Genomic DNA, 27,622 nt, shown 5'->3' on the forward strand with positions numbered 1-27,622 from the left:
TATCAAGTAGCCTGAAAACTTTCTGGCCAAATATATAACTAGGAATGAAACATGGATTTGTGGCCACCAACACCAACCAGAGTCAAAACTGCAATCAAAACAATGGAAGCAGGTTGATTCATCAACTCCAAAGAAGGCAAAGTCAGTCCCATTGGCAGGCAAGGTCATGGCATCTGTCTTTTATGATTTGAAATAGATAATAATCAAAGTAAAAAAAAAAAAAAAAAAAAAAAAACAGTAAATGGACAATGCCATGCCAACTTAGTAACTAAATTTAGAGATGTAATCAAATTAAAGAGGCTAGGAGAGATGATTAAAAGGTGTTTTGTTTCAGTAGGATAAATACACCTTCACATATCGGCTGTTGCCATGGCTGTAAAATATCATGCTGGATATGAATTGTCCCGCTAACCATACTTGCTAGATTTATGCTCTGATTTCCACCTATTCTTGAAACTAAAAACCAACTTCTCTGGAAGGAAATTTAGACTGGATGACACGGTGGTAATAGCCACACACTTCTTTTTTCAAGACCTTCAAGAAATCAATTACAAAACCAAAATCATGAATTTGGAATCATTGCTCCATATTCATGATCCCAGTTACACCTAATTTGTTTTTTGATTTTGATATACATTAAAAAATGAATTGGTCCAGTGCGGGTTGGCAGATTGACCGTATTTAGCAGTCAGGGGCTTGAACTCTGGTCTCCTCAAAGAGTGTGTGCTATTGCACTTCTGCTCCTGAGCACTCAGCTATGGAGGCCTTTTTCTTACAGTAAAATAAATATCAGATAATAACTCCAATGCCAGGCTATAAACTTAACAACCCCCAGAGTAGTGTCATGTGATCAAAAGGCTGGGTTAGTTGGGTAGGTATTATAAGAAAAAAGAAACAGAACAGAGAGTTCCTTTTTGAGCCTTTGCCAACTTCTTGTAGTGCAAAAGAGCTACTCTAGATTGTGAAATAAAACACTATTGAGAACAAATAAATAAATAAAACAATCATTTACCTTGCAAAAGTTCTATGATTGCTTTGAAATGCTTGGTCACTAATAATCACTTGGCACCCAGGGTCATGATCTTCTTCGTATTGCCCTGTTCAATGAGGTTAATGTGTAAATACTGTAACAGAAATGACAGACATTCATGGAACATAGTTACAATTTTCAAGTGGCATACACACAATTCAAGTTGAGAATCTGTGGTATGCAACTTTGCAGCTTAGGTAGTCAAAGACTTCAGCCACCTCAGAACAGACTGCATGAGACTTTCATGCTAGGCTACAAAACTTATCAAACAACTCTCATAGCGCCAGGGGTTAACTTTTCTTGAACAGGTTTCTGGCCATGCTATGAGGCGACAGCAGTGAAATCATGGATGAAGAGGCTGATGAATCATGATTCATCAACTAAACAGTAAAATGTCCAAATCATACAGTAGTATTAATTCAGTTGTGAAAGAACATTTACAAATATCAAGAATCTGTGCTTGCCAGATCCATATCATTTTATACAAGAGCAAAAAAATAAATACGCTAGGTTTGCAATGATAATTCTGTATGGGTGAGAATGTGAATGAATTTTCAAAGCGTGTATCAAAGTTCCAATTTGAGCTTCAATACAAAATATGGCTTTTGCGAGAGCAAACTACTACTGTTGTTAAAAACCAAAACCAAAAGTATTGGTCCAGTGTGTCCACAGTACTACCACTTTCACAACCACATGGTATTTTATTCCTTAGGCTGAAAAAAAAAGTTGAAGTGCATTTTGGTTTGGACAAAGAAGCTCAAGTTGGCACAATATATACTGAAAAAAGTCTTGCAGAAGGCTTTTGAGAGTTGGGTAATAAATGACACAATCATATCCAGCTTTGGAAATAACATTGCAAGAAGGAAAAAGTAGACTTCCAACTGCTGACCTTCAATGATGACAATTAAATGACTTAATTTGTTTTTTTGATTTTGATATACAGTAGAATGTTGGTTATCCAGAATAATTTGAAAGGCTGATCTTTCTTCTTTTTTTTATTAATGGTAGTACAGTAAGCTCCAGTTATAGTGATCATGTTTGCAAACTGAATTTTGATTATAATAAGCGAAAGATCAAGTTTACTACCTGTTTATAACAGATTGTACAAACAAAAAGCCCAATAAACTGAAAACTGCAAATTGTTTTTATTGTTTCATGGTTGTGACCTCTGGAATTCTGTGATTCAGAAATGTGCTTTAGAAAAATATCACAGAGACTACTGGGTTTTCTTGGAAACCATGAGTAAATTTCAGATTAGTTCAGCTCCTGTGCGATTTATTATTTTTCTAAATTTTTTACAGTAAAATGTGAACGAAAAGAAAAAGTGTAGTTTTAACGTTGCAACAAAAACACAGAAATTATTAATAGAATTAGAAAAGGTGAAAATTTAGGAAATCTCTCCAAAGAGTTTAATGTGGGGACTTCAACAATTTACAACATCAAGAAAAATTCCAATGCTATAACAGAATTTGTGTCGATTATGGATAGTGAAGGAGATTCTAGCAGGAAAAAGATGTCGAAACCTGAAAATGCCACTTTAGAGAGTGCACTCACTTTATTTTTTTGTTTTTTTCAGAGCAAAGTTTAGATGAACCAGCGTCTGGCCCAATGTTGTGTGAATATCCCCAAGGGCTCACATCTGGATATCATCGTTCTTCTCTTTCTTGGTGATTCCTTTCTACTTCTCTCTCAGGGTAATAGGGAAAATTTTTTTTTTTTTTTTTTTGGCCGGTGTTGCATAAGCCTCAGGCTTCCTTGCAACATATGGCTATTAATAATAATAATAATAATAATAATAAAAAGCATTGGATTTTAACTGAAAATTAATAGGTAATGAAAATTTTAAGGCAAGCACAGGTTGGCTGAAAAACTTTAAACTGAGACACGGTATACGTTCAGGGCGAGAAAGTTTCCACAGATGAATTGGCAGCGGTGTCCTTTGAAAAGTAAGTTTTTTTGTTTTTTTTTTTATGTGAACCCCAAACACGAGAGGTATTAGAACCTATAGTACTTAGTACCGTGCTTGGGTTGGAGGTTGAGAAGACAAAAGAAGATATTTGTTGACATTGGACTTGAACTTCTGTAGATTGTAATTCTCAGGAAATACGTATGAAGGAATGTTGTTCCAGAAAACGGCAGTTGAATGAATAAATGAGGAAGATGAAAAGTTGGTTCTGTGGGTTTGAAGTTGGACAGTAAATGGATGTTGGCTGGTGGTGGCACGTGTTCGGACTGTTTTGAAAGAGAGAGAGGGAATTATAGAAGCCAATTCAGAAGAACAGTGCCCATGGAAGTATCTGTAGAAGAGGCATGCAGCACAAACAGTGCGTCTATGAGAAAGCGAGTGGAGAGACTCTGTTAGAGATGAATCATTAATTAACCTAACTGCCCTCTTCTGAATGGAATCAAGAAGCCTGAGAGAAGTTTTGGGGGCACCACCCCAGATGTGGGAACAATATTCCATGGCAGGGCGGATTTGCGATTTATACAGAGTGAGCAGCTGTTTGGAAGAAAAGTAACGCCGAGAGCGAAAGAGAAAACCAAGTTTTTTTAGATGCAGAGGAAGCAATATTTGTGATGTGCTTGTGCCAAGAGAGATTAGAAGTCAGGGTAATCCCCAAAAGAGATATATCATTTTGCCTAGAAATCGGAGTGTCACTAAAGATAAGCATAGGAGCAGAAGAATCCTTTTTGCGAGATATAAGACAAGACTTGAGTTTTAGAAGGGTTGAAATCAACTAAGTTGTCTTTGCCCCGCTGGAGAATTACCTGAAGATCGGCATTTAAGGAATTGGTAGCAGATTTTCGCGAAGTTGAAGCTGATTGAGCAGGACAAGGTTTCTCAAAATGGAAAGTTGAATGCAATGTGCTATCATCGGCAAAACTATGGACAGGATTTCCATTCAATGGAAGAAGGTCATTGATATACAAGAGGAAAAGAGTGGGGGAAAGAACTGAACCCTGGGGGACACCGGCATTAGTGGAGAAGTTAGAAGACAGAGAGCCATCTACCATCACCCTCAGTGAGCAATCAGAGAGAAAACTGGATAACCAATTACTAAAAACAGTTGGCAAACCATAAGATGGAAGCTTGTTTAGAAGACCTTTATGCCAAACACGATCAAAAGCCTTTGAAATGTCAAGAGCAACTACTTGTGTTTCACCGAACCTTTCCATTGAATTAATCCATAAATGGGTAACATAAGCCAGAATATCACCAGTGGATCGACACTGACGGAATCCATACTGGCGATCGTTGATCAGACGGAAGGTTTCTAGGTAGTTTAAGAGTTGGCGGTTAATTGATTTCTCCATTACTTTAGAAAGAGTAGAAGTAATTGCAATGGGACGATAATTGGATGGGAGGGATTTGTCACCCTTTTTAGGAACTGGCTGGATATGACACCTTTGGAATAAGAAAGTGAAAAAAGGCGGCAAAGAATAGGAGTAAGTTCAGGAGCATAGGTTTTGAGAACAAGTGGAGAAATACCATCAGGACCTGGAGCTTTCTTAGCATCAAGATTCATCAAAATCCTTCTGATATCCTTTTGACGGAAGACCACAGGAGGCATTGAATGGAGCATGTTGGGAATGGTGGGAGGTGTTTTACCAAGATCATTAATACATGAGCTGGAAGAAAAATGGGATGCTAGCAGGTCTGCTTTATCCTTGGCTGAAGTGACAACAGAACCATCTGGTTTGGACAGAGGTGGGAGTAGAGATGGGCAAACGTTGCGGCCAATAGCTTTGGCAAGAGACCAGAATGCTCGGCTACCATTGGGGCAAGAAGCAAGTTTTCTACTCTTAGCCTGTTCAAACTCTAGTTTGGACTGATTAATAACTGCTTTACAATTGTTGTGAGCTTTGGTGTAGGCAGAAAATGAAACTGAAGAATTAGAAACAAGCCAATTACGATATGCAACATTCTTCTCTTGGACAGCCTTAGCACATTTATTGGAAAACCAAGGTTTAGATAAAGGACGAGATTTTAAAGTGGAATGTGGGATAAAGGATTCCATTCCTGCAAGAATAATTTCACTCACACGATCTGAGCAAACGTTGACATCAGAAGTTTTGAAACAGTAATCCGACCAAGGAAAAGAAGAAAAGAATTCTCGCAGGTCATCCCATTTTGCATTCTTGTAATGCCAAACAACACGAGGTTGGGAATAGCCATGAGATAAAGGTTCCATTGGAGAAGAGACAATCACCAAGTTGTGATCTGAAGTGCCTAGAGGACCTCTCACTTCAACCGTGTACTTAGAAGGGTTGTTTGTGAGAAAAAGATCAAGTGTATTGGCTGTATGATTAGGATTGTCCGGTATTCTTGTAGGTAAATGAACAATCTGTGCTAGGTCATTAGTAATTGCAAAAGCCTCAGCATCTCGACCTGCTGGGTCGGTGTGACTAGAAAACGGAAGCCAGCTGGAGTTGTGAACATTAAAATCACCAAGGAAAATTACCTCACTGTTAGGAAAGTTGGACTGGAGAAAGTCAAATTGCAAAGAGATGAAGTCAATGAGCTCCAAGTGATTAGTGGAGTTGGGAGAATGGTAGAGACAACAGATGAATTTGACACAATGAGGTAGAGAGATTTTAAGCCAGAGAAGATCAAAGAGAGGAGATTCCAAATTGCCAAGTCTCTGACAGGGAATATCAGAACGGACATATGCACAAGTACCACCTTTGAGCGAAAGTAATTATACAGCGAATAATTAGGGCAATTGAGATGAGCAGTGGTTGAATCAACCAATAACTGAGATTCTGTCAGAAAAAGTACATGGGGTTTGGAAGACTGCAAGTGGAAATGGACATCATTGAGATTAGAATTGAGACCACGTATATTTGTGAAATGAATTAGGAAGTCCTTGGGAGGTTTAGATCTTTTCGCAGATAAGCTTGCTCTATTAGTTTGACAATTCATGGTGTATTCAATAGTAAGAAAAAGTGGGTGGGACATGCTGTATGAAGTAATGAAATTTTTGGATATGGCGTACATGTGGTAAGAATATACCCAGATCCTTGACATAACGTGGCCTCGACAATGCTCCCTGCATACACACTACTCGGACTCCCTCCAGTCACTATCTGGCAGAGTAGAGGTAGTACACCGGACCAATAGGTTTGGTCCGGTGTACTAACTAGCGGCCGGCCTGCGAACACCGTTTTAGAGCTGTACCCTCGAAATGTAAGGAATATTGGATCTCACCACGATGTTCATCATAACCTCAAAAGTCATCAATCATACTACATGATAGAAGAGATAGGGAAGGGTTGACCGGAACTTAGCTCTAGAGACTAAACATGGGTTCCACCACTTCAAGCCTCCAATAAGCAAAGTGGTGGTATTTCACCGGTTGATGAGTCATCTACCACCTAGTACTGCTTGGTAACATAGAGAGGCGGCATTCCTCCATGTGGTGTGGGCACCACACCTCGTCGACCCCTGCTTACGTTGGTTCACACCTGGTGGTCACCCACCATGTACTTATGCATGGAGGTTATTCCCAGGATTACTAACAGTCCCACCATCGTGAAGGTGCAAGCAGAGGATTTGGCTGTCACTGACCGTCCGGACTTCGCCGAAATTGGGTCCACTTGACTTGAGTGTCACCCGAATATCAGTTCCATCAGCGTTTTAGACTCCCAGGTAGCAAGTACAGCTTGTCTGGCATATCTGAGAGAATGTCTGTGACAACCTCAAGGACCAATGCTTTAGTTATAGCAAATTATGAGAAAGAAAACATTTATAATGTTGATGAGATGGGCTTATTATGGAAAGCATTACTGAGAAAAACCCTAGCCACTAAAAAAGAAATGCCTGCACTAAGTTTTAAGATGAGAAAAGAGTGAGTTACAATTGCTATGTGTGAAAATGCCACTGGCGCGTACAGACTGTCCGTGCTTGTTATTGGTAAGTCGAAAAAACCAAGAGCATTTAAAAATCTTTCTAATTTTCCTGTTTTGTATAAAAATCAAAAAAAATTCCTGGATGGATGTTTGTTTTCTGAGATTGGTTTATAATTTTTTTTAAAATTTAATTAATCTAATTTGATCTTACCAGAAAATTTTCTGGTTCAATTATCCAGAAAATTTGGCTATCCGGAAGAGGTTTGACATCAATTATTCTGGATAACTGATGCTGTACTCTACATCAAAAAATGAATTAGTGGTAAATACTGTAAAATCAATATCAGATAATAACTCCTTCTATGCTAGGCTATGAACTTAACAACCCAATAAACTTGTATAGTTACAAATGTGCATAATTACATGTCCACAGAAATGCAGTTAGTATACTGCATTATATGCAAAATTAATGTAATATACATTATGATTTCTTACCTGCTGTATCCAATTTTTGTTATTTGATGAACATTCTGAAAGTTAAAAAAAAAAAAAAAAAAAAGTATCATATCACAAAAAGAAAAATTAATCAATAATAACAGTATAAAGTTACATTGTCATGCTATAATAAAATTAATATCCTCAATCCCACAAGAGCAAAAGCATCAAATTAAACTTAAGTTCATCTGCCTAGCAGGCTGTTTGAATTTTTTTGAATGTAATTAACGAAGGAGGAGGCCAGCTATTTGCTTTATATCACAGGTTACTGTCTTTCCTAACCTCCAACCCAATTGTTCATACAGCTGAAGTTCATGGTATCCTCAAGAAAATAGAGCAACTCGCTACATATTTTAAAACTCTGCACATTAAAAACAGCTAGATAATAATAAGTTGGTTTCCGATTTATGAATAAATCAAATTATCATACTTTCTAGGGCACAAGACAGCCCAAACAGTGGAAACAGCTCTTCTTCCTCTCTAAAGAAAACCAAGTCGATTCCTTCTGCTGGCAAGATGATGCTATCACCTTGCTAGCAGTGGTGCTAGTGGATTGCCTTCTGAAAGCCCAGACAGTCACAGAGCATATTACACAGACCTGTGAGGCATTTATGTGTAAACAAAAACAAACGCTATGGAAACCCAACAAGGAAGTCTTTTTCTACCAGGACAGTGTACCTGCTCAATAGTCATTCCTGTGGCTGTACCGCATGTTTGGCTTTAAAATTTTGCATCATCCACTATATTCTCCAGATCTAGCACCATTGGACTTTCACCACAACTTCACTGAAATATGAAAAATACCCGACTGGCATAGATTTTCCCACCAACAGCGATGACACTGCTACAGTGGATACGTTGCTGCAGGCTCAAAAGGAAAAAAAAAAAAAAAAAAAAAACATCTTCACAGATGAAATCAAAGCACTGCATCATCACTGGCAAAGGTTTGATTCCAAATGGGACTACAGTCAGTCCTCGTATAACACATGTTTACACTACACGAATTCGAGCATACACGATTTATAAATAGGGGAACGATATCTTATATAGCATGAACCGAATTTGCTTATGCACGATTCGCCTTTGTGTTTACAAGAAATGGCAGTCGAACGCAGAATCACCCCAACCGAACGCAACACGATAGGAATGAAGAGAAGATTCTGAAAATGTATTTATGTTTTTTTATATCAGTGAAGGGAAAACACATTTCACCATAATAACGTAAAAACCAACACAATTCCGGCTATCGGTATAATCGCAAATGCAATTAGATCGAGTTTACTACCAGTTTATAACAGATTCCAACTAGCAGAAATGCAACTGGAAATTGTTTTTATTGTTTTATGGTAGTAACCCCTAGAAATGTGCTTTAGTAAAATGTGAGGTGTTAATAGTGTATCTCTGCCTTTACGGTGTTGTTTATTCAGTTGCTACACGCGCGCAGCTTTGTTTATGTATATCAAGCATGCCTCCTCGTTTTGTAATTGTGCTTTATTCCCTAAAAATGAGTAAAATACTTAAAAGGTGTGAAAAGTAAGCGTCCTGGTGAAGACACTGCAGATTCGGAGAGGAAAAGAAAAGCAATATCGATAAACAGAGGCAGACTGCATCAAAAATTCTTACCTGGGAAAATTAATAGTGGCCTCCGGCCCACCGGGGTTTCCCCGGTAAGGCTTATGGCCAGTTCGCCTCTGTCGATAGAGAAAAAATATGAAATTGTGAAATGCTTTGAGTGAAATGAAAGACCATGTGATATTGCACGTGCTACAGACCTAAATGAGGCAACGCCGAGAATTACAAAGAATGCAGAGAAAATAAAAACAACTTTCATAGCAGGAACAACTCAAAGTGTAATTAAAATCCATTAGATTAAGACATAAAAAATTGGAAGAAATGGGACGGCTGTCATCTGTTTGGATAGAAAATCAAACAAAAAACAAGTTTGCTTATGACAGAAGCAAAAGCATTAACAATATTTTATTACATAATAGTCGTAATAAAATACTTACGTATTTTATTACGATTATTTATTGTGTTTGGTAATGTTTTGGTTACAAATGTGTGTTCAATCTTGCGTGGTCGGCACCTAACCCTATTTTTCCCATAGGGCCTGTTGTTTATATTGCAAGATTTTGCATTGTACGAGGGTTTCTAGGAACACAACTATTGTGCTATACAAGGACTGACTGTATACTTAAGAGTAGCATATTACCAGACTCCTCAAATAAATCCTTCATACTCAGGCCATGAACTTTTCAAATGCCCCTTGTATTTAGTACATTAAAGTGAGATTGGTATTTACACCTTGTCACCTTTTTTTTAAGCATGAGTAAGCTCAGGAGCACAAGCTTTGAGAATAAGTAGAGAAATACCATCAAGACCAGGTCCTGTCTTGGCATCAAATCTGTTCAAAATGTTTCTGGCATCCTTCTGATGGAAGACCGCAGAATGAATTGAAAGGAGTGTGCTGGGAATGTTAGAAGGTGGTTTACCAAGATCATCAATACAACAGTTAGAAAAAAAAGTAGGATGCCAGCAGAGATCAGCTTATCTACAGCTGAGGAGGCAAAAAAAAACATTCGGTTTTGACAGAGGTGGGAATAGAGATGGACAAAAGTTGTGCCCAACAGCTATGGCTAGAATGCTTGACTACCATTTGGACAAAAAAGTTTTCTACTATTAGCCTGTTCAAAATCTAGTTTGGACTGATTAATGCCTGCTTTGCAATTGCTGCAAGCTTTCATGTAGGCAAAAAATGAATCTAGAGATTCATTTTTGGCGATATGCCAATTGCAATATGCATATTCTTGTCTTGAACATCCTTAGCACATTTATTGGAAAAACAAGGTTTAAAAAAAAAAAGGACAAGATTTTAAGGCAAAGTGTGGAGTAAAGGATTTCATCCCCACAAGAATAATATCACTGACATGATGTGAGCAAATGTTCATATCAGAAGATTTGAAACACTAATCAGACCAAGGAAAAGAAGAAAATAAATCTCACAGATCATCCCATTTTGCATTCTTGTAATGCCAAACAATATGAGGTTGAGAAATAGCCATGAGAAAAAGGCTCCACTGGAGAAGACACAATCACCAGGTTGTAATCTCAGGCTCACTCACCACAAACTTGGAAAGGTTGTTTGCTTCACTGATTGAAAAAGCCTTAGCTGATCAAATGTTGAGGCTTTTTCAATCCTTGTGAGATCACTGGTAATTAAAAAAGCCTCAGCATTATGACCATCTTGGTCCATGTGACTAGGAAATGGAAGCCGGCTGGAGTTGTGAACATTAAAATCGCCAAGGAAAATTGCCTCACTATTAAGAAAGTTGTACTGGAGAAGGTCAGGGCTAAAAGAGGGGAAGTCAGTGAGTTCCAAGTGATTAGTGGAGTGGGGAGAACAATGAGGCAACATACGAATTTAACAGAATGGGGTATAGAAATTTTAAGGGAGAGAAGGTGAAAACAGATTTCAATTACTGAGTCTTTAACAGGGAATATCAGAGTAGACATACAGTGATTAAGGACCACTGAGATGAGCAGAGGTTGAAGCAACCTCTTGAATCAACAGATAGGATTCTGTCAGAAAAAGTACATGGGGTGTGGTGTGGCAGATTGTAAGTGGAAATGGATATCATTGAGACTGGAACTGAGAGCATGTGTATTTGTGAAATTAACAACTACAATACCACACAGTTGGTACCTTATTTCTGAGATTACTGCTACCCATTATGAAGTATCTTGTTTGACTTAATATGATAGCATAGCTTAATTTATTATGGTGCTCACCTTTTTTTATAATCTGCAATTGATGTTTGAATAGGGTGGATGATAATTTTAATTTAAATTAGGAGTAAGTAAGTTGGGGTTTAAAAACAGAAGTTAAAATATGCACAAGGAAGTAGAAGTGCACGTCTTCGTCCTTGGTTGTCAATATTAAAGTTGAAAATAAATAGTTAATACTGGAGGCCCAATAGCCATAACAAGTGGCTTTCATTATCCACGTCTTCAGTTGGCAATGATGGGTTGAGAGTGAACGTGTGTATTTAAGAAAGCTAAGTTCTCATGATGCTCCTGGTTACATGTGGAAATCTCAGGTGCATGAGATTCCAAGCCTGTGCAATGTTGTAAGGTAGTTTGGTATTTAATACTTGGAGACTGGAATGGCGGCGATACCATTCTATGACCAGGGCTTCATATTGGAAGATTTTAAAACTGGATTTTAATTTGATGATGGGAATGGCTGAGTCTACTAAGGGGGTGTGATTGTGAGATTGAACATGTGATGCTAGTTCTGTGTTGGTTTGGCCTGTCTTAAAACTATTGTAGTGGTAGTACGCGTGTGTGTTTGATGTTTTAATTGAACCATATTTTGAAGTTGTGCTACCAATGTAACATGCATTGCAGTTAGGTTGACATTTTATTAGGTAAATAATATTGTTCATATTGCTGATATATTTTTGTGTGTCTTTGTATGAATTAAATAACGAGCCAAGTTTATTATAAGTTATGAACAATATTATTTACCTAATAAAATGTCAACCTAACTGCAATGCATGTTACATTGGTAGCACAACTTCAAAATATGGTTCAATTAAAACATCAAACACACGCCCGTACTACCACTACAATAGTTTCAAGACAGGCCAAACCAATACAGAACTAGCATCACAAGTTCAATCTCACAATCACACCCCCTTAGTAGACTCAGCCATTCCAATTATCAAATTAAAATCCAGTTTTAAAATCTTCCAATATGAAGCCCTAGTCATAGAATGGTATCGCCGCCATTCCAATCTCCAAGTATTAAATACCAAACTACCTTACAACATTGCACAGGCTTGGAATCTCATGCACCTGAGATTTCCACATGTAACCAGGAGCATCATGGGAACTTAGCTTTCTTAAATACATACGTTCACTCTCAACCCATCATTGCCAACTGAAGATGTGGATAACGAAAGCCACTTGTTATGGCTATTGGCCTCCAGTATTAACCATTTATTTTCAACTTTAATATTGACAACCAAGGACGAAGACGTGCACTTCTACTTCCTTGCGCATATTTTAACTTCTGTTTTTAAATTCCAACTTACTTACTCCTAATTTAAATTAAAATTATCATCCACCCTATTCAAACATCAATTGCAGGTGGTAGATGACTTTCATCAACCGGTGAAATACCACCACTTTGCTTATTGGAGGCTTGAAGTGGTGAAACCCATGTTTAGTCTCTAGAGCAAAGTTTCCGGCATCCCTCTCCCCCCATACTTCTCCTTCAACCCATGCACGGTACTAAATACCGTGCATGGGTAAAAAAAATTGCAGATTATAAAAAAAGGTGAGCACCATAATAAATTAAGCTATGCTATCATATTAAGTCAATTATAAATTGTATTTTAAGTAATCTACAATTATCGAATTGTATCTTGTTTGTCAATGTTAAACTTCAACTGCCATTTCTCAGCCCATCTGATGAATTGTTCCAGATCTTGATGCAGTTATCTTACCCTGATTACTGTCATTAACCACCCTGCAAACCTAGACATTAAGCCTGACATACCTTCATCAATATTAATAAATATAGAAAGCAAATAAAGACCCAGAGCTGAACATTTTGTAACTCCACTAACAACATTAGCATTTGCTTCAAAAGTCTGTCCAGTTCTTCTTTGATTTTATTTAAGCTACCAATTTCACAAAAACCGATGGAAGTTTGTTCAAGGAATCAACCACTTGCTAGTTAAAATCAAATTTCCACACGTCTTTCTACAACTGTCTTTCTTAAATTTGAATTTATGCTCCCTCAGGTGTGTAATCTGAGCAAGAGGAAGAATCCCATCAGCACTGAGCTTGCTCAAACCATTCAAGGCCTTATACATCTCAATCAGATCACCTTGCAGGTACCTAGTCTCTAGACAGCAATTTGCAAAAGTTAAGCCTCTCTGGGTAAGAGCAAACCTTTGTTCCCCTCTCAATCGCATTACTCCTTCCAGTAACTCTATATCCTTCCTAAAATGAAGATTCAAGACCTGTACACAGTATTAAATGTGTGGCCTGACCACTGCCTTATACAAGGGGATAATCGCCTCATCCCTGCTAGCAAAATTTCTGTAGATCATTGACAAGAACCCATGACCTGCGCTGCCAGCCTGTCTGCACTGCTCAGAAAACTTCATATCTGACTGCACAATTAACCCCAGGGCTTTTCCATTCTCTACTACCCTGAGTATAGTACCACACAGTTGGTACATTATTCTAGGGTTACTGCTACCATACACAATACTTTGCATTTGTCAATGTTAAACTTCCATTGCCAGCTCTCAGCCCAACTTTTCTAGATCCTGTTGGAGTAGTGTGCTGTCATTACCATCATTAACAACCCTGCCAACCTTCATATTGTCTGCAAACTTAGACATTAAGCCTGATATACCTTCATCAATATTGATAAAGATACAAAACAACAATGGGCCCAACACCAAACGCCGGGGGACTCCACTAATAACTTTAGTTCATGAAGAGCAGTGCCCACTGATTACCACTGTCTTTTCCCACTCAACTATCCTTTTATCCATTGTAGCAACTTGCTCATACTGCTCCAATTTGTACAGTAGTCTTCCATGTGCAACAGTATCAAATCTTTCCTGAAATCCAAGTATATGATATCAAAATTTTCTTTTGCATCCCGTTCCTTTGTAACCATGTCATAGTATCCAATCAAATTGGTCAGACAACACTTTCCCTTAACAAACCCATGCTGTGTCTGCACTATAACTGCAGTCTTGTCTAGGTGATCCTGCAATGCTTCTTTAACCAGTGACTCCATTATTTTCCCCGGAACAAAAGTTAAACTAACAGGTCTGTAATTACTCGTCACCCTTTGACACCCCCTTTGTGAACCGAGGACACATTTGCACATCTCCAGTCTGTGGGGGCCCACCCCTGAATCCAACGATGCTCTCATAATTATGACTGATGGTTTTCTTTCTTCCTTTGCAGCCTCCTATAATGTAACTGGATTGATCCCAACCACCCCAGGTGCTCTTATGTTTAACTTCAACAATTTCTTCTCCACTTTGCTCTCAGTTATTACAAAATCATTTAGCTCCCTGTTACAGTTTGATAAGCCACTGAAATCCTTGGAAATTAGGTAGTGAGCCTGCTAGAGTACTTAAATAATCTACTGGGTGCCTGACCTACCTCCTCGTGGCAAGGTGTGGGCAATGGTGGGTCCCAACGGCTAAATGGTCAGAGAAACAACAGAACATAATGCTGCACAACAGACCACTCCCCACACACGTTTTAAATCTCTGGCCTCCACAGAGTTCTGGGTCACCCACAAAGAATACAATGTGGAGCTGGGGGAAACCCCTGGTGCCATCAGACAACTAACACACTTTACAGTACAAAAGAGGTATGCTATATAACTAAATAAGGAAAACTGCATTTAAAACCAAAAAGAATCTATTTTCTTTGCACACACTACAGAGATCACTTTGAATTGCTTAATATCACACTAATAATCGCTTGGTATTACACAACTGTGAAACAAACCATGAATATATTTTGCAATTATGGTATAAACCAAGAATATATTTTTTTTTATTAAAGATAGGAAAAATAAAACCAGAATATACCTGCCTGGTGCAACCTGCCTGTCTGTAGTCTAACTACCCAGCCACCAGTGTTAAAGAGAATTAATATGGTTCTAGTTATACATGTATAATAATAACATCAAAGTGCAAATACTGAGGATTTAGTTGAAAAGTACAGGGTGATGCTTAACTGATAATGGGGGAAACCTAGGCTGCACAAGTATGCAACTGGTTAACGGCATGGGTTAAGGTCACTCTTGTACTGTTGAGGGGTTGAGTAACAGGCCTCCAATGTAAACAATGATCCAAAGGTCCACACATGACTGATATCATCAGTTAATTATGTGAAAAGACGCAATGAAACCAATGCACAACAGGCTGTCAACAGCATAATACTTCATTAATTAAAAGAAAAGGAAAGTGAATAACAAGCAAATGCACTTTAAATTGTTTATGCAGGAATGCTATGTTAGGAGTGCTGTCAACAAAATAAATTAATTCAAGCTACTGGTTAATCCATAGAGGAAAGTGTTAGTTGTGCATTCTAGAGTTCAAACTGAACCACTTTTTTGTTTTAAACCTTGGCTAGCCAGCTTTTGGATAAGCAAGGTCCTACTACGGATAGCTAAAACTTACTTTAAATTTCCGCTTTATGATCTCCACACAAGTAATTGCCTTATTAATAGCATGACCTGAGCTGGAAAAAAGAAGGTGCCTTCTGCTATCATCCTATAAGAAATCAAACATATGTTAGTGAAACAGCCATAGATTCATAGAATAAGTTATGTTGTACAAATAAATTACAAACTAAGCAATTAAAGAAAAAAAAGAAAAAATTCTAACCACTTCATTCACAGCGTCAATAGCAATGAACATAACAGTAACAGGATACTGCATTCATTAAAAATTTTCTCATCCATTTACAAGATAAGCTATTTTATTATAAACTGTAGAGGCAAAGTTTATGTAACATAACCCATTAGCAAGTGTGTTAATTTTAGTAAAGTGAGTGGGCACATGGAGATAGTAACTATAACCAAAGTTAAACAGCAAGGCACTTACACAAATATTTCTCATTAATTTCTCCCAGGAAATGAAAAATCCCTTTGGAAGAAATTAATGAGAATTCTTTATGGTTGAGCCACAAGAGGCAGGAACATTCTGAAGAACACAGAGCATGGTTTTGTTAATGGAAAATTGCATTTACCTGACCTGTTACCTATGAGCTGGATGTAAGAAAATTTCAACAGTGTATTTAGAATTTAGAAAGGCATTTGACTCAGTCTCTCAAGAGAGGTTATTGTATAAGCTGAAATGGCTGGATTGTGGGAAAGATTCTAAGTTGGCTACAGGCCAGGATGCAGAGAGTTATGAATAATGGATATCTTTTGATTTGTGTAACATTAGAAGTGGGATTCCTCAGGGCTTGGTTCCTGGACCATTGCATTTCCAATTTTCATAAATGACACAAACAAGGGGATAGAGGACGTGACTCAAAATTTGCATATGATGTAAGGATTTGGAGGGTGGTTAGTGATCACAGACAAACAGTGCTTCTTTCATCATAGCATTTCCAGGCCGTGCATGTACACAGCCTGGAAATCCCATGATGCCCTATCGATGATTTATTGAACAATAGCCTCCAGAGATAGGGAGGTCATAAGCTACTAAATAAGGTAGTCGTAAGACTGCAATTGGAAACTGTCCATCTTCGAACTTCTTGAAAGGATCCAAAGATGGGCAACCGACATACAGGCATACCTCAGTTAACGTTACCTCTGATAACGAAGCCTCGATATAACGAAGTCCGCAATTTCAAGCCCCATTTAACATAAAAAAATATTCCAATTTAAGGCCAACGCCCGACAATCATCCGATTGGTGACTGACGGCGACTCGTTACGTATTCCCGAGTGCTCCCGAGCTGCGGGCATGTCTGTTATAACAGTTTTGCGCGTCAATCGCGTAATTTAGTTGTTGTTTACATGATTGACGTTTCAGTGTGGCGCATTGCAATAATCGACGTAGGTTCTTTATAGCATTACATAACGTAGATTTTGTAAATTTTAATAGAAATATTTTTGTTTTAGTTAATTAAAATGTCAGAATCAAAGAAAAGAAAAGCAATTTCTTTGGAAACTAAACTAAATATCGTACGACGTGTTAAAAGCGGCGAAAGAAAATCCGATGTGGCACATTCTTTAGGATTAGCGCAATCAACTTTAACAACCATACTAAGTCAATCAGAAAAAATAAAACAGTCTGCTCAGAATTGTACAGATGTTACAGCGGCAAAATTAACTCGCTTAAGGAATCCAATTTTAGAAAAAATGGAGAAAATGTTAAGTTTGTGGATAGATGATATGTCACAACGTCATATGCCTTTAAGTCAAATGGTGATTCAAGAAAAAGCATTATTTTTGTTTAATCACCTGAAATCTAAACAAACTGAAGAAATTACGGAAACCTTTGGGGCTTCTCGTGGTTGGTTCGAGAAATTTAAAAAACGGGCCAGGATTCATAGTGTAAAATTAACAGGAGAAGCTGCAAGTGCAGATGTTGAAGCTGCAAATAAGTTTCCAGAAAAACTAAAGGAAATAATTGAACGTGAAAATTTTCCACCAAATTTGGTGTTCAATGTTGACGAAAGCGGTTTGTTCTGGAAACGGCTACCAACAAAAAGCTTCATTTCTATTGAAGAAAAATCAGCTGCTGGGTTGAAAGCAGCCAAAGACCGTTTAACGTTACTCTTTGGATCAAATGCCTCTGGTGATTATAAATTAAAATTGCTATTAGTTTACCATTCAGAAAATCCGAGGGCGTTAAAAGGTAACATAAAAATGAATTTACCTGTAATATGGAAAGCAAATAGAAAAGCGTGGGTTACCAAGGAGTTATTTACTGATTGGTTTGTTAACCACTTTTGTCCTGGAGTAAAACGGTATTGTCAAAAAAACAACTTTGAAGAAAAAGCTCTTTTGTTGTTAGACAATGCTCCGGGACATCCTACTGATCTTAACACGTTGGACACATGCATTCCTGTCAAAGTTGTGTTTCTTCCAGCAAACACAACTTCCCTGATTCAACCATTGGATCAGGGAGTAATAGCATCATTTAAAGTTTATTATCTGCGTCGAACTTTAAGCAATTTAACTGAACTAGAGGATAAAGTGGAAATGACAGTTAAAACTTTTTGGAAAAACTACACCATTAAAAACGCAATTGAAAACATTGATAGTTCTTGGAAGAAGTCACTAAGAAATGCTTAAATGGAGTTTGGCGCAAAATATGGCCAGAAGTTGTACTAGAAGAAGAAAATAACATCCAAGAAATTAGAAATGAAGTTATCCAGATGGCTCAATCAATAGGTTTCGAAAATGTCGATGAAGAGGATGTTAGAAATTTATTGAATGCAGAAGATGATGGTTTTTCAGTGGAAGATTTAGAAAACCTTGTTAGCAACGAAGACAAAGATAATGAAGGCGAAGTTAAAGAAGTTCCTGCCGAAAAAGTGTTAACAACCAAAGATTTAAAAAGGTGCTTAAATGACATTGAAAACGTTTTAAATTTTTTTAGTGAAAATGATCCCGATTTAGGAAGAAGTGTTATAGTTAAGCGATCAGTGTTAAATGCAATAACTCCGTATAGGCAATTGTTAAATGAAAGAGAAAAAAAGCATAAACAATCAACTTTAACCTCATATTTTAAAATGTGATTTCACTTTGTATGTAAGTTGACTGTTTATTTAATAAAACTTTTCTTTGTTCGAAAAAAAGCTTTTCATTTTCTTTACGTAGGAACGTATCCCTATTCTGGCCATAGTATTTTTACCTCTGAAAACGAAGTTTCGCTTAACGAAGTAATTTCGTGGAACGCATCCTATTCGTTAATCGAGGTATGCCTGTATTTGCAAAAGGGTGACAGTATAAGGGAAGACTTCGATTGTGGGGCTACAGAGCTTGTAAACAAGACAATTTTTTTTTTTTTTTTAAGTAGGGGACCTGATTGAAGTCTACAAGGTATTGAGAGGGGATATTAAAATGAATGAAGGCAAAATTTTCACAGTTATAAAGGAACCCAGAACTAAGGATCACAAATTCAAATTATGGAAGAAGAAGCTTAGACTGGACTGCTGGAAGTTTTCTTTTTGCCAGAGTTGTTGATTACTGGAGAAGCTTCCACAGGCAGTTGAAGCTGATAGCTTAGAGAAATTCAAAGATCAGCTGGATAATTACTTACATGAGGAAAGGAGCACAGTCTATTTTCTTATCTACTTTTTCATTTATTTATTATGATTATATTATTATTATTATTTTATTTATTTATAATTTTTACTTAACATTATTTTGTTTTATAATAAATTCTCTTTTTATTTTATTTTATTTTATTTTTTGCCAGTGCAACAAAAGCATGTGCCTTGCACTATATGATAATAAACCACAACAGATCAAGAGCTTTTTTTCAAAAAATAACATATCCAGTATAGAAAATTTATTTAGGAAGGGCAAAAAAACGTGTTTTAGAAGTAGACATCACGAGAACAACAACACAATTTTTTTTTTTTAAACTTTTGAGGTAAAATAGAGATTTGTCAAACTACTATAAAAAAAAAAAAAAATAGAATACAGTCAGTCCTTGTATAGCACGATAGTTGTTTTCCTAGAAACCCTCGTGCAATGCAAAATCATGCAATATAAATAACAGGCCCTATGAGAAAAATAGGGTTAGGTGCCGACCACGCAAGATTGAACACACATTTGTAACCAAAACATTTCCAAACACAATAAATAATCGTCATAAAATATGTATTTTATTGCTACTATTACATAATAAAATATTGCTAATGCTTTTGCTTCTATCGTAAGCAAACTTGTGCTTTGTTTGATCTTCTATCCAAACAGACGTTCCTGAGTTTGAGTTGTTCCTGCTATGAAAGTTGTTTTTATTTTCTCTGCATTCTTTCTAATTCTTGGCATTGCCTCATTTAGGCCTATAGCATGTGCAATATCACATGGTCTTCATTTCGCTCAAAGTGTTTCACAATTTCATATTTTTTCTGTATCGACAGGGGCGGACTGGCCATAAGCCTTATCGGGGAAACCCTGGTGGGCCGGAGGCCAGAAGAGGATGGAGGCTGGTGTGATTTTGGCCATAAACGCTAGTATGAGGCCGCTACACAAATTTTCCCATGTGAGAAATTTTGACCCAGTCTGCCTCTGTCTATCCATATTGCTTTTCTTTTTCTCTCTGAATCTGTAGTGTCTTCACCAGGATGCTTCCTTTTCATACCTTTTAAGTATTTTACTAATTTTTAGGGAATAAAGCACAATTACAAAATGAGGAGGCATGCTTGATACACATAAACAAAGCTGCATGCATGTAGCAACTGAATAAACAATACCATAAAGGCAAAGACACTATTAACACCTCACTAGCTCATATATTACTAAAGCACATTCCTGGGGATTACTACCATAAAATAATAAAAACAATTTCCAGTTGCATTTCTGCTAGTGGAATCTGGGAACCTGTTACTGGTAGTAAACTTGATCTAACTGCATTTGTGATAATACCGATAGCTGGAATTGTGTGGGTTTTTACGTTATTATGGGGAAATGTTTTTCCTCTTCACCGATATAAAAAACAAATACATTTTCAGAATCTTCTCTTCATTCCTATCGTGTTGCATTCAGTTGGAGTGATTCCGCGTTCGACTACCATTTCTTGTAAACACAAAGGCGAATCGTGCATAAGCGGATTCGGTCGTGTTATATACGATATCGTTCCCCTATTTATAAATCGTGTATGATTGAATTCGTGTAATGTAAACATGTGTTATATGAGGACTGACTGTATCTCCTAACAGAATTTATCATTGGACCTGTTATGTTTTGAAAAAAAAAAAAAGAGCTCTACAGATATTTTCCCATTTATTTTTTTTTATTTTATCAGTGATAACCAGTAGAAAAGAAAACATTCATTATGTCAACAACTTCTATTAAAAAAAAAAAAAAAAACCATATACAGATCACTTGTGTTGGTTTTATGAATCATCAGTCTTGGGTCATACTCCAGTCTATTATATATTAGTATTAATAGAGGCATATCATGCAAAAAAGCATCAATCAAAAAAAAAAAAAACTTCTTCCCATTTCCCCTATCCATTAACTCCAGATGTTTGTCTAGTTCTGCCTTGAATTTATTTAAGCTGTCAACTTCCACAACAACAGATGGAAGTTTGTTCTAGCAATCATCAACCACCTTCTGGATAAAGGAAAATTTTCACACATTTATTCTACAACTGTCTCCTCAATTTGAATTTATGTCCTCTCAGGTGACTAATCAGGGCAAGAGGAAGAATCCCATCACCACTGAGCTTGCTCAAACCATTCAAGGCCTTATACATCTGAATCAGACCTCCTCACAGGTGCCTAGTCTCCAGACACTGCAATTTGCAGAACTTAAACCTTTCTTTGTAAATGCAACCCTTTGTTCCATTCACCAATCTCGCTGTCCTTCTCTGTACTTGTTCCAGCAGCTCTACATCCTTTCTAAAATGAGGACTCCAGACCTGTATACAGTACTCAATCATATACAGTAGAACCCGGATAAGAAATTCCCACATAAGAAGTTTTCCCTACTAAGTTTGGTTTCTTAAGTCCCAATTTCTACTCTGCATGTTGTAATGTATTATTTTGCCGCATAAAAAGTTTGATAAAGAATACACAGTGTATAATTATAATGATGTTTTCCCACTTAATACATTTTTTAAATATAGAAATTAGATAATTTTTAATATTAAAAAATATTAAACAATATAATCAGGAGAGGAATTGGGAGTATGCAATACAGGAGTGGTATTGCATAATCCTGTTATCAACAATAACATAAAAAAATATTTTATTGCTTTACTGTATACTGAACAATGGTTCAAACAACTAAATAGTATTTTCAAAGACACAATTCAAAATAATTGCAAAACCTACAACGAAACTACATGCTGCCCTAAAAAACCATGAAGTCCAATCCTCTTCCACATTCCAATTAAATGACTTAGTCTACAACATATCTTGCAAGGTTTGCAACTCCTCATACCAGAGATCCACTCGTTGTCTCAATATGAGAATGAAACAACATTCAACATCTGTCCTCTCATCCCGCTCCTCAGCTTTGGAACTCTCATTCCATGCAATCAGTGAAGGCTACACCTTTCTATTCAATGAAGCAAAAATTCTCAGCATCCAACATGATTACACCAAACTATTAATTTCGGAGACACTTGAAATTAAATTACATCAAAATTCAGTCAATGTATGTCACCCCTACTCCATCTCAGATTCGTGGTCCTTCATGCGCATGCACCAGGATCGCAACTAATCTTCATGCTATAAAATTCTCACACAGTACCTGTGGTTTCACTTTCCTATGATCATGACCCTAGTCGAAAAGCCCCATCCGCTTCAGGGAAGTACAAAATTCTTCAGTCTCTTAATGTTTCATAGGATTCTTAATTTTTTTAATGTTTAAATATTAGTTTTAAAAGTATTAAGAGTATAGCCGATTGGGCAGGAGCGGGAGTGTAGCAGCATACGCTCTTTGAGTAGACCGGGGTTCAAACCCCTGAATACGGTCGATCTGCCAACCCGCACTGGACCAGCGTGGCAGATTATGGTCCATTTCCCTCAACATGAATTGTTGAGGAGGCTTCCATCCTGCAGTGGGTTGATAACGGCTGCACTTTACTTTTACTTACTTTATGTATTTATTTGGTCTCAAATCATTTAAATTGTTTTTAAAATACGGACATATTGCATTCTCTCGCTCAAAGATTGGGGCTGTGATTCAATGTATTTTGGGATCAGGCTTGGGGATTGCGGGTCTCTGATTCCGGGGCACATTGGATCGCTGATCTTGTCTACGAGGGAGCAGAATACATGTAATTTATTTGTATAATTATTCAACTACAGAGAGTATCAGCACAAGTGTTCTACAAGACATCATAGAGGTAAATCTTCCATTTCTAAACTAATTTACTTATAACATAGAATGTATTGAGCCATTGCTGCTCTGTTAATTATTAATTAAACAATATGAGATATAACAGAAATGATGCCATTTCATCTTTGGTGGGTTAAACTAAAATGATGCTGTGCTCTAAATTGTTTGATTAGTGAATTTTCCGTAGTCTGAGGCTTTCCGCACTAAAACCTTTTTAGTATGAACATTTTCATATACTGGAAGTGACATATTGCAATTGAGTTCATTGATATTCATAATCAGATACGTAGACCGCATTACGTTCTGATGGTTGTGAACAGTTCTGAATTACTTGGTGGATTGTTATTATTATTAGCAGCTATATGAAAAAAAAATTCCCTGAGAGAGAGAGAGAGAGAGAGAGAGAGAGAGAGAGAGAGAGAGAGAGAGAGAGAGAGAGAGAGAGAGAGAGAGATAGATAGATAGATAGATAGATAGATAGATAGATAGATAGATAGATAGAAAGGAATCACCAAGAAAAAGAAGAATGATGATATCCGGCGAGCCCCCGGAGTGCTCTGTCTTCTTGTAGACCTTTTAAGGTACGTTGAAACTCCAAAAAAGGAACTCATTCTTCCAACTTAATGAGTTTAATGAACAGAATGTTAAGCAATTAGAAATCTTCAGTTTAAAAATGTTTCCCATAGGTAGAGTAAAACATTTATAAATTCTGAAATAGTACTTAAAAATCTCTTTAACTTATGTATCTTTTCATTTTTATTTGTATAGTTAATATTTCACACCCTTAGGTCATTTTCCTTTCTAAGAAGTTCTAAACTTCCAGTCCCTTGGAAAACTTCTTATCCGGGTTCTACAGTATATCTAAGTGTGCATTCATAAGCCAGTCTGCACATTATGAAAGCTGAAAAAAACCAAAATAACTCAGACAAAAAACATATTCCCTCCAACTCTAGACCAATGAACTACGGCCTCCCCCCACCAAAAGAACTACTGACATCAATCTTTCTTGTCACTACTCTGACAATAAACTTTCAAGTGGTGCTTGAATGAGAGAAGAGATGAAGTGCTGGTAACCAGTGATTCTGTCAAGTGCACAGGACAGAATCACTGGTTACACAGTCAAAGTCCATCATTGTTCAATCCTTTGATGCAAATTCAAAATTAATAACACTAAGTAATGCTTTTTCATGCATAACGATAGGCAGTGATATATTACAGAGTGACTGAAAAGTCATTACCTACTTTTAAAAATGTATTGTTGGAGTACTATGGGACAATTTGCTTCAAAATTATTAAAATTTCATCCAGCACTGTCAACTCTTCTCTATTATATTTTCCACCAATTGTGAAAAAGTTCACAGGAACACTTTTGGTCACTTTCCCTCTAGTTCAACAGTTCCTGGCTTTCTGTTCATGTCTGTTAATCCATCCATTATAAAAATCAATGTAAAGTCATTTTTGCACAGGAATAGTGAAGTGTGGTGGATCACCATTTTCCATAAATATATTTCCTGCATATCTGGGCAATGCACGACTTCAGGAAAAACAAAATTTTGAAGCATAGCAGGGTATTTTTCTGAATTAATTTTAAACTGCAAAATGTATGCACCAAAAATTCTCTCATATATTATCCCACACCACACTGTGGTACACTTCAAATAGCTTTGATGCAGTTTAACTCTTCTACACTGCTTTGTGGACCTTCACAATGGCTGTTGCCTGTTAACAAAACTAGAAAAAGTTAATGTACACAGTGCATTACATTTCAGGCATATTAGGAAATAGCAATAAATCATGATTTATATATATACAGTACATAAAAAAAAAAAAGCGATGACTTTTAATGCATGAACCAAGAACATTTTGTTTCTCTGCATCTGCCATATTGTCTATTCATTCCTCCAAGCTGGCACATGGCAACAACAATCAACATTTTCCAGTGCTTTAGCTACAATATATGGGTATGTGGATAGCTTGCTTATGTGATAAGCTATGAAAATAAAAGAAATAACTGCTGGATTTCTGTTTGTTTGATTTTAATTAAATTTGGGAAAGATCAACAAATTGTTCTAAAAAAGCGAAATATAAAATTCCACAAAAATCCCTCCACCATGATTTAGTTAGTCCAGTTTTAATTAAATTTTTTCTCAAAGTTCAACAAATCTTTATAAAAGAGTCAAATATAAAATTTTATTAAAATCCATCCAATAGGAGACAAGTTACATTATATATATGGATGGACATAGTCAAGGTAATGAGTGTTTTGCATATACAGTAAACCCCCACTATTCGAGGGGGTTACGTTCCTGAGAAATGCCACGGATACCGAAAACGCGAATACTGAGTTATGGCTCCCATAGTAATAAAGGGGTTCCATTCCAAAGTATGAAATATATAAGAAAAACTAGTCTAAAATTTTGTCTATAAATGTATTATATGTACCTTCATAATATGACTATGTACATTGACAGTACATAGTGAAATGCAAGCATAAGGCATCGAAATGAAAATAAGAAACAATTTAATATTAAATGTAATATTTATTAGAAATTTCAAACAAAATTTCAAACCAGCGTCTTTGCTAGCTAAAAAACTTATCCCACCAGTGCTATCACCAGTTTCGCTAAAGTGTTGATAAAGGAGTTTTGCATTTTCACAAATGATGAATGAACGTAATGGAATTTTATTTTGAGTTCAGTCTTCAACCCACAGATTTAAAGCCTTTTCCATTTTTTCTAATTTAACATCACAAGTTACAGAGCAAATTTTTGAAACAATTAGCGCGTTTTCACAGACACTACGGCAGATTTTTCCCCCCGATTTTTTGATTGATCGTACGGTTGACTCATTGATTTTATAATGTTTTGCTGCTGACGAGACACTTTCACCATTAGAAATTTTGTCTAATAATTCAATTTTATTCGCTAATGTTATCACCTTCTTTGATCTTTTCATATTTCCCTTGTTATTAGTATATTTTTGTATGGGTTAGAAAGAACTTGTCCACAATAAAGTCACTTTCTTCCATTAACACACTCGAAAAAGTCTGTTTAACACTGTAAAACGGTAGATTTATCACTTTTGTAAGCATATCAATTTATAAATTTATTCAATTTTTAAGCATATAAATTAAAAGCAAACGACGAAACCTTCCATGACAAGCGCATAATACATACTGAACAAGGATTAGCGAGAAACATCCACGCTCGTGATTTTGTCACCCCTCTCCCCCCACCCACTGAGCGCTGTTTTGACCGGAAAAGATAATTTTAGCCACGCCCATGTTTTTTTATGACGGAAAATGTTCACGGCACTTTAAAATTCACATCATTTTTTTAAGTTTCATTTTATATTAAATCAGTGATGACGAATACGCGAATACAGATACCGTGAATAGCGGGGGTTTACTGTACTGGAAATATTTTATAATAAAAATTCAGAACTATTATACGATCTCAGAGAATATAGGGTTAGTGTTCACAATAAGAATATGTTGAAAGGGGTTCGTGAGCAAAAAAAGGTTGGGAACTGCTGCCCTACTGTAATGTAATTAATTAATGTAAAAGTAATTAATGTACAAGAGGAAAAGTGAGGGGAAAAAAAAACTGAACCTTGGGGAACACCATAATTAGTGGAGAAGTTAGAAGACAGTCAGCCACCTACCGTCACCTGCAGTGAGCAGTCAGCTAACTGGATTTACAATTACAAAAAAATCAGTTGGCAATTGATAAGATGAAAGCTTATTTAGAAGATCCCATTGAATTTTTCCATAGATGGGTAACATAAGCCAATATATATTACCAATAGACTGACACTTACTTAATCCACGTTGTTGATTAAGTCAGCCACGATCATTGAACAGATGGAAGTTTCAAGATAGTTTAAGAGGTGGTGGTTACTGGATTTCTCTATTACTTTAGAAAGAGTAGAAGTAAGTGCAAAGAGACAGTAATTGAATGGATGGGATTTGTCGTCCTTTTTAGATATGGGCAAATATGACCTTGCTGGATATGAGCAAATTTCCAAGCTGAAGGAAAAACACCAGTGGAATAAGAAAGTGCAAAAAAGGTGACACAGAACAGGAGTAAGCTCAGGTTTTGAGAACAAGTGGAAAAATACCATCAGGAACTGGAGCTTTCTTGGCATCAAGATTGTTCAAAATTCTTCTGACATCCTTTTGATGGAAGACCACAGTAGGCAGTGAGTGGAGTATACTAGGAATGGTAAGAGGTGAGAGGAGGTTTACCAAGGTTATCAATACAAGATTTAGAAGAAAAGTAGGATCCTAGCAGGTTGGCTTTATCTTTAGCTAATGTGGTAATAGAACCATCATGTTTTAACAAAAGTGGGAGTACACATGGGCAAAAGTTGTGGCCAGTTGCATTGACAAGAGACTAGAATGTTTGACTACCATTGTGACAAGAAGAAAGTTTTCTACTCTTATCCATTCAAAATCTAGTTTGGGCTGATTAATAATTGCTTTACAATTGTTGCAAGCTTTACTGTTGGCAGAAAATGAACCTGGAGGTTTGGATGCAAGCTAGTTGTGATATTTTTTTTTTTTGGTTTTTTTTTTTTTTTTTTTTTTAGGAGCATTAGCAACTAAGGCCATATTGCTCCGGGATATGCGGTGGTCATTCCCTGACCTTTCCGCA

General features: G+C 36.7%; 1 protein-coding gene across 1 annotated transcript in view; it reads right to left on the reverse strand.

The window, feature by feature from the left end:
- Rpp25 (ribonuclease P protein subunit Rpp25) overlaps positions 1-27,622 on the reverse strand; it is a 70,439-nt gene that overhangs the window by 27,311 nt on the left and 15,506 nt on the right. Inside the window, exons 3-4 of the mRNA XM_090383058.1 lie at positions 15,607-15,699; positions 7,376-7,410 (exon numbers count right to left, since the gene is read on the reverse strand). Coding sequence (XP_090239184.1) covers positions 7,376-7,410; positions 15,607-15,699 — 128 coding nt within the window. The remainder of the gene's footprint in view (positions 1-7,375; positions 7,411-15,606; positions 15,700-27,622) is intronic.

Source organism: Mastigoproctus giganteus, chromosome 10, assembly GCF_048544385.1.
Source record: "Mastigoproctus giganteus isolate SK-2022 chromosome 10, ASM4854438v1, whole genome shotgun sequence".
In the NCBI taxonomy this organism is placed as follows: Eukaryota; Metazoa; Arthropoda; class Arachnida; order Uropygi; family Thelyphonidae; genus Mastigoproctus; species Mastigoproctus giganteus.